The 10,883-nt window shown below is 59.3% G+C and overlaps 2 protein-coding genes across 6 annotated transcripts in view; one reads left to right on the plus strand and one right to left on the minus strand.

Annotated features, from left to right (window-relative positions):
- FAM168B (family with sequence similarity 168 member B) overlaps positions 1-3,697 on the minus strand; it is a 26,709-nt gene extending 23,012 nt beyond the window's left edge. The window contains exons 1-2 of one of the 5 annotated variants that reach the window (XM_064382890.1): positions 3,094-3,161; positions 1,352-1,429 (exon numbers count right to left, since the gene is read on the minus strand). The gene's annotated coding sequence lies outside the window, so the exon portion shown is untranslated. Of the gene's footprint in view, positions 1-1,351; positions 1,430-3,054; positions 3,162-3,446 lie in introns of those variants that run through there. The other 4 variants (XM_064382889.1, XM_064382891.1, XM_012434236.3 and 1 more) reach the window with 4 other exon arrangements.
- A 91-nt stretch (positions 3,698-3,788) lies between these two features.
- Positions 3,789-10,151, plus strand: CCDC74A (coiled-coil domain containing 74A). The gene is made up of 9 exons (XM_064382915.1): positions 3,789-3,870; positions 3,952-4,131; positions 5,029-5,238; positions 7,315-7,374; positions 8,176-8,326; positions 9,097-9,271; positions 9,354-9,433; positions 9,509-9,565; positions 9,747-10,151. Exons 1-9 carry the CDS (start codon positions 3,789-3,791, stop codon positions 9,883-9,885), a joined length of 1,134 nt encoding a protein of 377 aa, XP_064238985.1. The 3' UTR covers positions 9,886-10,151.
- The last annotated feature ends 732 nt before the right edge of the window (positions 10,152-10,883 follow it).

The raw sequence follows: 10,883 nt of genomic DNA on the forward strand, positions 1-10,883 counted from the left end.
TTTTTAGAAGAGGCTGTTGGGAGGCCAAGGCAGGTGGATCACAAGGTCAAGAGTTCCAGACCAGCCTGACCAACATTGTGAAACTCCATCTCTACTAAAAACACAAAAATTGGCCGGGCGCAGTGGCTCACGAGATCAAGAGATCGAGACCATCCTGGTCAACAAGGTGAAACCCCGTCTCTACTAAAAATACAAAAAATTAGCTGGGCGTGGTGGCACGTGCCTGTAGTCCCAGCTACTCGGGAGGCTGAGGCAGGAGAATTGCTTGAACCCAGGAGGCAGAGGTTGCGGTGAGCCAAGATCGCGCCATTGCACTCCAGCCTGGGTAACAAGAGCGAAACTCCGTCTCAGAAAAAAAAAAAAAACACGCAAAAATTAGCCAGACGTGGTGGCACACGCCTGTAGTCCTAGCTACTCAGGAGGCTGAGGCAGGAGAATCGCTTGAACCCGGGAGACAGAGGGTGCAGTGAGCTGAGACTGCGCCACTGCACTCCAGCCCAGGTGACAGAGCAAGACTCTGTCTCAAAAAAAAAAAAAAAAAGAGGCTGGACACAGTGGCTCACACCTGTAATCCCAGCACTGTGGGAGGCCAACACGGGTGGATCACTTGAGGTCAGGAGTTCAAGACCAGACTGGGCAACATAGTGAGACCCCATCTCTACTAAAAGAACAAGTTAGTTAGGCGTGGTGGTGTGTACCCGTAATCTCAGCTACTGGGGAGGCAGAGGCAGGAAAATCACTTGAACCCATGAAAAGGAGGTTGTAGTGAGCCAAGATCATGCCACTGCACTCCAGCCTGGGCAACAGAGCAAAAACGTCTCAAAAATAAAATGAAACAAAATAAAATAAAATAAAGAGCATATAGGCCAGGCGCAGTGGCTCACGCCTGTAATCCCAGCACTCTGGGAGGCCAAGGCAGGAGGATCACCTGAGATCAGGAGTTCAAGACCAGACTGGACAACTCAGTAAAACTCCGCCTCTACTAAAAATACAAAAATTAGCCGCGAGTAGTGGCAAGCGCCTGTAATCCTAGCTACTCGGGAGGCTGAGGCAGGAGAATCGCCTGAACCAGGGAGGTGGAGTTTGCAGTGAACCGAGACTGCGCCAATGCTCTCCAGCCTGAGCCACAGAGCGAGACTCCATCTCAAAAAAAAAAAAAAAAAAAAAAATGGGGGGGCATATAAAGAAAGCTCTTAGCCTGGCGTGGTGGCTCGCATCTGTAATCCCAGCACTGCGGGAGGCCGAGGAGAGTTCACACTCAGCGTGGCCAATATGATGAAACCCTGTCTCTACTAAAAACAGAAAAATTAGCTGGGCATGGTGGGACACGCCTATAATCCCCGCTACTCACCAGGCTGAGGCAGAGGATGCAGTGAACTGAGATCAGACCACTGCACTCCAGCCGGGGCAACAAAGCTTGAAACTCTAGCTGGAAAAAAAAAAAAAAAAAAAAAGAATAAGTTTTGTACTCCACCTTCCCCCATCAAACTTTACTTTCACTACCAAGGTTTGGGTTTGCATTTTACTGGGAATTCATGTATTTCTGCACAGTACAATCAGACAGACTTAACAGACTGGACACAAGGCATGAAATAATCATTACTCTATTAAGCTAGTGTACTGTTCTTTTAAAACTGTACTCAATTGATCCAGGAAAAGAAACTGTCTAAATAAGACAAGTTTGGTAAGATTTCTCTTTATGGAGCCAAAAAAATAATTTTAAGGGCCGGGCGCGGTGGCTCACGCCTGTAATCCCAGAACTTTGGGAGGCCAAGGCGGGCGGATCACGAGGTCAAGAGATCGAGACCATCCTGGTCAACAAGGTGAAACCCCGTCTCTACTAAAAATACAAAAAATTAGCTGGGCATGGTGGCGCGTGCCTGTAATCCCAGCTACTCGGGAGGCTGAGGCAGGAGAATTGCTTGAACCCAGGAGGCGGAGGTTGCGGTGAGCCGAGATCGCGCCACTGCACTCCAGCCTGGGTGACAAGAGCGAAACTCCGACTCATAAAAAATAAATAAACAAATAAATAAAATAATAATTTTAAAACACACTTTAGATTTTTTTCAATTCTAATCCTCTACTTCTATGGCATCACACTGCTCTTACTTCCTAAGAAACACATCAGGGTATGGTAAGAAGACCTGGGCTGCTTCCTCCCCACTTCTGGGTTCCAGGCAAGGAACGTATACACACAGCCTAATCCTTCCCGGATTCCCAAGTGCAGGGGTCAGGAAGAAGAGGGAACTACCTGCTTAGGTATTTCTAGTGGCTGCTGTACACGGAACACCCAGGAGAACCCAAAGAAAGCAGACTCCAACTCTTAAAGTGTGCAGACCGCCTTCTACCAGACCTTAACTTTCATTTAATCAAAAATCACAACTAATTTTAACTCATTTTAAAGCTTTCTTGTATGCAGAAACATTCCGAAATGTTACATGAGTAACATATGCCAACACTCCACCAAAGTCAGCCTGCTTTACAAAGACAAAAAGAAGCAAGATCTTCACAATTTCTGCAACACTAGCTTCAAAATTAGAATAGCCTTACACTGCTCAACTCTTGGCTGTCAGAGCAAAAATAACCCACTCCTTTATCCACAAAAGCTTTAAAATGTGTCTCTGTTATTGCCAAAACCAAAAAGTTTTATTTAATCTAGAATCTTTCATCCATAGTATTTGAGAAAAGGGATCTCAAATTACCCAAGGACGACCTGGAAGTTTAAGGAGTGGGAACGATATAAACCCCTTCATTTGTAACGCTTCCTGGCATGCGAAAACACTAATAAAATTCTTATGTTTAACTTTAATGATTAAACATTAACTCAAACAGCCCATGAGATGCACACTTCACGTCCACACACACCGTAAAACAGAAATACCCTTATTTGTGCGCGTCCTAAAGGCGCACCGCCTTTTCAAAGTGAATCCAGGCTGGGCCACGAAACGTCCTCTCCGAAATCTTAAAAGCCTTTAATTTAAATCGTGCCTTTTCAAGCTCAAAGGAGGACGCTCGGATTCCGCCAGGCAAAAAAAAAAACAAACAAGAACAAACCATTTTTACGTGTGGGTAACGAACTGAGCAGTTACACACGGGAAACGGCTGCGGCCACAGCGCTGTGCCCCCGGGTTTCACGCTCGCGCTCCCCACGGCTCCGACCCCGACCCTCAGGAGAACGCCGCGCGCAGCGAAGCCACCTCGGCCACCGAAGCGGCAGCCCCGCGCCGCCCGGCCCGCACCTGCCCGCGCCCGGATCCGGCCGCCCTGATCGCCCCCGGCCCCCGCCCGGCCCGGCCCGGCCCGCGGGACACAGCGCAGCCCAGGCCGGCCCGGACGCCCAGCGATCCCGAGCCGCGGGCCGACCTCGGCGCCGCCCCGAGCCGGCCGCACAAAGCGCCGCACTTCCGGCCTCGGCGCGCAGCCGCCCGCCGCCCGCCCCCACTCACCGCGCCGCGGCGGCGGCCTGGGCCTCGGTGACCAGCGCACGCCGGCCCGCGGCGGCCTTGGCCGTGGGGCTGAGCGAGGCGGGCGCGCCGAGGAGACGCGCTACGGTACGGGGCTGGCGCTCCGAGCCCCGCGTCTCTGCTGCCTCCCGGGCGCCGCGCTCCCGCTCGCTCGGCTCCGCTCGGCCCGGCCCGGCCCGCTCTCCGCAGCCCGCGCTCCCCGCCGACGCCGCGCAGCCACCGGAGCCGCCGACCTCACTTCCGCCCGAGCGCGCTGCGGCGGGGGCGCGCCGGGGCACGTGACTGCGCGGCGTGCGCGCTCCCGCGGGGGCCTGAAGGACCCGGATGGACGAAGGCGGGCGCGCGCGGAGCTGGGCGCCTCTGCGAGGGTTGGAGCGCCCTTGTGTGGACCGTCTTTTCCCGCGCAGTAGGGCGTTAATTCCGTGTGGTAAAAATATGCCGGCGCACAGCTGTAGCTTTTTATTAAATATTTGATTTATATTTTGAGATACGCCCGCGCCGCAGGAACCTGTGTGTGTGCCTGGACGGCAGGGCGCGGGCCGGGGCCGAGCACCCCCGAGGCGGCCGCCAACCGGGGTCGGAGCCGGGCCGAGCTCGGCTCACGGAGCCTTCGCCGGTGCCGAGGCTGCGGGCGCCCGCTCGGGAGCGCAGAGTTCAGAGGACGCAAGTCAGCGTTTCAGGTGTGGAAGCGTGGGATCGTCTGTCTGTTTTTGAGACGGAGTTTCGCTCTCGTCGCCCAGGCTGGAGTGCAGTGGCGCGGTCTCGGCTCACCGCAACCTCCGCTTCCCGGGTTCAAACGACTCTCCTGCCTCAGCCTCCCGAGCAGCTGGGATCACGGGCGTGCGCCACCACGCCCGGCTAGTTTTTGTGTTGCTAGTAGAGACGGGTTTCACCATGTTGGCCAGGCTGGTCTCGAACTCGTGACCTCAAGTGATCCTCCCACCTCAGCCACCCGAGTAGCTGGGACTACCACAGGCGCTAGCCACCCATGTCGGGCTTTTCTTTCAATTTTTGTAGAGACGGGGTCTCGCTCTGTCGCCCAGGCTGGAGAGGAGGCCTGGATGCCTTTTATTATTACTATTATTATTATTATTAGTCTCGCTCTGTCGCCCAGGCTGGAGTGCAATGGCGCGGTCTCGGCTGCCTGCGACCTCTGCCTCCCAGTTCAAGCTGTTCTTCTGCCTCGGCCTCCCGAGTAGCTGAGATCACAGGCGCGCGCCACCACACCAGGCTAACTTTTGTATTTTTAGTAGAGACAGCGTTTTGCCACGTTGGTCGGGCTGGTCACGAACTCCTGACCTCAAGTGATCCCCGCGTCGGCCTCCCAAAGTGCTGGGATGACGGGCCTGAGCCACCGCTCCGGGCCCTGGATGCCTTTAAATCACGACTCGCTCCGGAAGAGCCAGCCACGGCCCCCGCCCGCTCGGTGGCGCCGGTTTCCATGGTGACGGGACGCCCGGCCCGGCGGCCTGGCCGTGGAGCCGGGGTGCGGTGGCAGCGGCGGGGTGCGTGGGGACGGCGCTGTGATCGGTGCGGGGCTGGCGGCCGGGTCGCCGCCTCCCAGCTCGCCCACCCCGGGCTCCCGGGTTACGCGGCGCCGGCGCCAGCGCCCCGCTGTGGGCGTCCGGTCCCTGCGGCCGCCGAGCCCGCAGCTCGTGCAGAGCGACCCGCAGCAGCGGGTCCCGGTCCTGGAGAAGAGCCTGCGGTTCCTGCAGCAGCAGCAGCAGCAGCACTCGGAGACGCCGGTCAAGCTCCACGAGGAGATCGAACAAGGGTAAGTGGGCGCGGCGCCCCAGGCCGGCCCTGCCTCCCCCGGCGCCCTGAGCACCGCGGCTCCCGCAGGACAGAGGCGCAGCCGTGAACGCAGCACGCGCCTGGGGAGACACAGGGCAGCAAGCCCACGCGGCGTCCTGCCACGCTGAGCCGTCCCCTGCCCCCGGCCGGGCGGTGCCCTCCCTGTGTGCCTGCCTCGTGGGGCCGCTACATTTCAGACGCTGACCCCGCCACACCTCTGTTAAAAACTCTGTAGAGGGGAAGCATGCCCAAGCGCCAGCGCGCAGCGCAGTGACCGTCCTCCAGCTAAACACACAGGGCCGGGGCAGGCATAGCCCTGCTCAGCCTGTGCCCACGCCGTCTCCAACTGGGCCTGTCCCAACGGCACCCTTAGCCGCTCCTCACCCCCATGGCAGGCCCGAGCAGAAAGAGGGCCCGCCCGGATGCGGGCCGCTCTGGCTCCGCTCCTGGCGCCTGCTTCGGGAGGGCTCCGGCAGGGTCACCAGTGCCTGCGGCCTCCTCTCCTGCCCCACTCCCTGCTGCTGCCGTACAACTCCAGGCGTCTGTGTGTCAGGACCCCGCTTCTGAGCCTCGCCCCAGTCCCCGACACCCACGGGATCGTGACACCGCATCTGCTCATCCACGCCAGGGGTTCCGGAGCTCACCTCTGTGCCCCTGGATCCCAGGCCCTGCCTGGCAGCGTGGATGCCCTGTACTCATCTCAGGTGGGAGGAAGAGGCTGATGTGCCCGGTGGACTCTGCCTAGGGAACGGGCAGGGGCATTCCTGGCCTGACACCCGAGGCAAAGGCGTGGTGGAGAGCAGGACCCTTGGTGCAGGGCCCAGTCAGCCAGTGGGGAGCCAGGACTCTCGGGCTCAGCAGGGGGAGAGGACAGGCCAGGCTTCTTCCAGAACGGCTGTGGCTTCACAAGTGCTGAGGAGAGCATGTGCTTGCTTTCAGAGCTCCATCACAAGCTCACAATGAATCAGAAGTTACAGAAGAAACGTGAGACTCGGGCCCTTCAGTGCCTGAGGGGAGGCGCCTGCCGCCCAGGGAAGCCCCTCCAGACCGTCCTTGCCCACCTGGCTGCACTGGCCCCTGTATGCCAACCCAGTGGGGACAGGTTCTGGGGAACCTGGACAGATGCCGCTGCCCCGGCCACGGCTGGGTGATGTCACGCAGCCAAGCACAGCAGGGGCTGCTCTCAGTGAGTCGAGGGCCTGAGGTCAGTGCAGTGGGGAGGTGGCCCATGGTGCTTCCCAGACCCTCCCTCCTCCGAACAGAGCTCCTGGAATGGGAGGGGACCCTGGGGCAGCCCGTGCCCTGCTGGGTCTTTGCCCCAGATTGCTGCTGTGGCCGGGCCCAGGATTTCCAGTGCAGTGGCTCTGAGTCCTGACATCCTGGGGGAGGGGCTCTGGGCACACACCATCCAGGGATCCCTTCCTGCTATCTGGGCAGCAACCATGGGGACGAGGGGAGGAAGCAGAGTCCTGCTCCTTGCCACTTGCCCAAGGCACTTCCCCATCCTAATGGTGGCCCCCACCCAGCCCAGGATTCTGGGTTGAGGTCTTGAGCTCACTCCTCATTATCTTTGGGGCAGGGGCTGACATCAGGAGGACATCTGACTGGTGAATGGCACCAGCTTGGGAACATCCCAGCTGGAGCAGTGCCCAGGGCTCTCCCTTCTGGGGAGATATGGAGAATGGGGTTGAGTGAGGGCCTTTCCCTAGCCGCTGTGGCAACTCCAGTGAGCTGGTCTGGGCAAAGTGTGGCCCAGTTGGCAGTACCAGTTGTGCAGTGCTGGGGACCCTAATGGGATACAGAAAGAGGCCATGCTCTCCCTCGGGACCTGCTGTTCCATGTGTCCCAAGCCCTTCTGCTTTGCAGATGGCCCTTCAGGAAACCACCTTTCCAGTGGGCGCTTGCTGGGTCTGGGGTTGCATCAGCGGAGTGTAGGTATAGCAGGGAGGACACAGCCCTGCCAGGCTGAGGGAGGGCTCCTCACAGACACACAGGCCAGGAGGCGAGCATGGGCATGTTGCGGGCGGCAGTGCCGACCCTGTGCACTCTCCCACAGGCAGCCTCTCCATGTCAAGCTTCCAGTCTGTCGAGTCCATGGCAAACTCCATGGTGCCAGGTGAGCAGGCTAGCATCCTCCATGTGCTCACAGGGGCGAGTGCCCCACGGGGACCCCAGCCTGGGTGGCCCTAGGGGCGCTGACAAAGGAGCTGAAGGATTTGGGGGTGAAGGGGCAGCTGAAGGGAGCCCTGCAAGCTGAAACCACCAGGAGGGGACTGGTGGGATGGGCAGGACTGGGGCCAGTCACAGAGGGCAGTGAGGCCTCACGGAAGCCACCCCAGGCAGGGGCAGCAAGTGGTCAGAAGGGCCTCCCTGGGTGGCCTTCTAGGGAGAAGGATGTGCCCTGGCTGCCCTGCAGAAGCCCTGCTTGGCCCATGCCCCTGCCACAAGCCGGCAGAACACAGGAAGGATGGCACTACCCACAGAGCCCTGAGCTCATGGCACCTGCAGAGTGAGCAGGGAGCAGGGAGCCTCTTCTCCCCACTCCACCTCCACTGGAGGCCAGGCAGTTTCCTCAGCCCCAGCCGCCATTCCTGTGATGGGCCCAGGTGTGTGATGGCCTTTGTCCTTGAAGGGGAAACCCGTGCAGCCTGGGTCCTGGGCCTCTCCTGCAGTTTCCTTTTACCCAGAATGGAGCCAGCTTCCACTTTCAATTGTTCCAGAGTGTTTACAGGCAGCACCCATGGGCTCCGCCCTCAGAACCTCATTTATTCCTCCCGGAACCCTCCTTAGGCTTCCCTTTACAGAGGAGGCTGAGGCAGGGGCCGGGGCTTCTTGGGTACATGCAGCTCATCCTGGAAGGCGTGGGCAGCAGCTGTTAGCGCCTGCAGTGACTGGCCCTGTCGGGTCTGACTTGCAGCCAACTCTCAAGGCAAGGCCAGGCCCCAGCCCAGATCCTTCAAGAAGCAAGACTTGAAAGCTGATGTCCCCGAGAAAGTGGACCTGGAAGAGGAGCCCCGACTTCACCACAGCAAGCTGGACAAGGTTCCTGGGGTGCAAGGGCAAGCCAAGTAAGTCTTGCCTGCTCCCTAAGGGCCCCAGGACTACATGTACTAGGCTCACGCCCTGCAGTCAGCCAACTGCTCTGCCCTTGCTCCAGGAGCCGCTGTTCAGGGCTCATGAAACCAAATGATGGCCACGCTCTGCCCGTCAGTGGGCGCTGTCATCCTCCCTCCCCTGGGGGTCCTGCAGAGCCTCCGGCTGACCTCAGCCCACAAGAGGGGCCAGCAGCAGCCCTCAACCACTTTCTCAGACAAAAGGAAACAAAGTAATATTCTTACCAAGAAAAGTGACTTGTGTTCCTGGAGCTGGTCACTGCCTGCTGCTCTGGCCACGGCCTGCCTTTGGGGGGCACTAGGCCAGCAGGACAGAGCTGGGCCAGGCTCTGGTGGTCCCCGAGTTTTCGGGACTGCCCCGGGATGCTGCGAGTGCACACTTTCAGCAGCGCAGGCAGCATGGCAGGCTCCTGAATCTCTGCATGTCCCCTGAGACCAGGCCTGGAGCAAGAAGCCCCACTGGGTCCCAAGCAAGGACAGCCTGGCAGCTAGCTGGGCACCCACTGAAGCACATATGACCCTGGGCACCTTCAGAGAGAGGAAGGGGCAGGTCCCAGTCCCAGAGACTCTCACCTGGTGCCCAGAACGCCCTGGTCAGTGGGAGAAGGGAGGCCGGCCCTCTTCCCCACACTGGCCTGGGTGCTAGCAGTCTGGGGAGGTATGCTGGGAGTGTGGTTAGACGCACCTGGGCAGGTCACCTCTGGCTGCTGCAATGACTGTTTCAGAGACGAGAAGGCAGAGGCTGCCTGTGCGGGGGGCAGCCAGCACCAGGGCAGGCAGAGGATGGGGGTGTACCCCCTGATGACTCTGCCCCCTTACCTGCGAAAGCCCACCACATTTCAGCAGTGCGAAGTGCTCATCCGCCAGCTGTGGAATGCCAACCTCCTGCAGGCCCAAGAGGTGAGGCCCTGCCTGTTGGGGTTGGCCCTGGGCAGTCTGGCACTGCCGCGGGCCCCGCCATGCCCCTGCCCCTGCCTTTTAGCTGCAGCACCTCAAGTCCCTCCTGGAAGGGAGCCAGAAGCCCCTGGTGGTCCCAGAGGAGGCTGAGTCTAGCTCTCCCAGGTGAGTGCCGGGTGCACCCCTACCTCATCCCCGGGGGCCTGTCTGGGGCTCACTGCTGACTCGTCCTTCACCCAGGGACCAGGAAGCCATGCAGTTCCCCAAAGTCTCCACCAAAAGCCTCCCCAAGAAATGGTGAGTCCTGCAGGCATGGGGACAGTGGGGCAGCCCTGCAAGGGAAGGAGTGGAGAAGGGACGGCAGCAGCGCAGAAGCAGAGCATGCCGAGGTGGGCCCCGTGAGGGCCACGCAGGCCCCACCCCCAGCACACTCCTCTCCTGGGGATGCTCATGGAGACAGTCCCTCTACCCACCCCAGCCTGCTTCTGAGCCCCATGCCTGTGGCGGAGCGTGCCATCCTGCCCGCACTGAAGCAGACCGTGAAGAACAACTTTGCTGAGCGGCAGAAGAGGCTACAGGCAGTGCAGGAACGGCGCCTGCATCGCTCCGAGCTTTGAGCCACCCGCATTCGGTCAGTGCCAGGCCCACCACCCAGCAGCTGGAGACTGGCTCTCTACAGCGTTTCCCAATACTTTACTATTCTTAGGCCCAGGTAAATTCCAAGATAGATGACACTCAAGATACATAAAGCACTTGATCTCCAAACTGACAGACTTTATTTTCTAGCTGTTATTATTTTGCTATTTGGCATTTACGTAAAAGCACATGATGAAGTAGGTATTGCCCTACCTGTCGAAACTAAAAATAAAGCATTTCTTTCCAAGTTGTGTACCTGGTTCCTCGCTGGCTACCAGGCATCCCTTCCCAGTCCCCATCCCTGGCCCCAAGCCCAGCCCCTGCTGTTTACAGGGACCTGCCTGGGCTGCCTAGTCTTGCTCATCCTGGGACCTGGCAATGGCCCTGGCAGAGCCGCACACACCTCCCTGGAGGCGGGAGGGCTTTCCTGTCCCCTGGCTGGCACAGAGCTGCCTTCCAAACACATGACCGCTCTGGGTCTCCTGCCCAGATCGCACCCTCCTGGGGGCAAGATGCTGTCCCCTCCTGCGCTGACACTGCACCGCTGACGGGGTCCGGCCAGGCTCGCTTTCCTCCTTGAAGGGCCGTCTCCAGAGTGTCGTGGCCACACCAGTGCCACCCCTCCCACCACAGCACAGCCATATCCAGTCAGGGGTGGGGTGGACAGCTCAGTGCCCACCCTCACCCGGCGGCAGCATCTTCCCAGGCCCACGGCTCCACTTCCTTGGCATTCATCTCAGCCTTTTCCTGCTTCGGGGAGGAGGAACTTTGCCAGGAAGCTGGGGGATGAACCAGGCCAAGGAACAGGATGGTGTGTCAGGCAAGGACAGCTGAGATCTGGGGGGCCCAGGGCCAGACTGGACAATGCCGGCCCCAAGGCTGACCACGTCCTTGCAGGACAGCAGGTCCAGGTTCACGGGGGGGGAACACAGTGATAACTCCTGACAAACCCAGCAATAGTGTTTATTACAACAACCAC

This window comes from Aotus nancymaae, unplaced genomic scaffold, assembly GCF_030222135.1.
Source record: "Aotus nancymaae isolate 86718 unplaced genomic scaffold, 86718_ANA_hifiasm-v0.15.2.pri h1tg000029l, whole genome shotgun sequence".
NCBI classification, from domain to species: Eukaryota; Metazoa; Chordata; class Mammalia; order Primates; family Aotidae; genus Aotus; species Aotus nancymaae.

Bases quoted from the DNA above. Each gene is read 5' to 3' on its own strand.
- CCDC74A (XM_064382915.1), top strand. From the start codon at position 3,789: ATGGACGAAGGCGGGCGCGCGCGGAGCTGGGCGCCTCTGCGAGGGTTG. The intron at 7,375-8,175 runs GTGAGCAGGCTA...TCTGACTTGCAG, and splicing joins GGCAAACTCCATGGTGCCAG to CCAACTCTCAAGGCAAGGCC. The intron at 9,434-9,508 runs GTGAGTGCCGGG...TCCTTCACCCAG, and splicing joins GCTGAGTCTAGCTCTCCCAG to GGACCAGGAAGCCATGCAGT.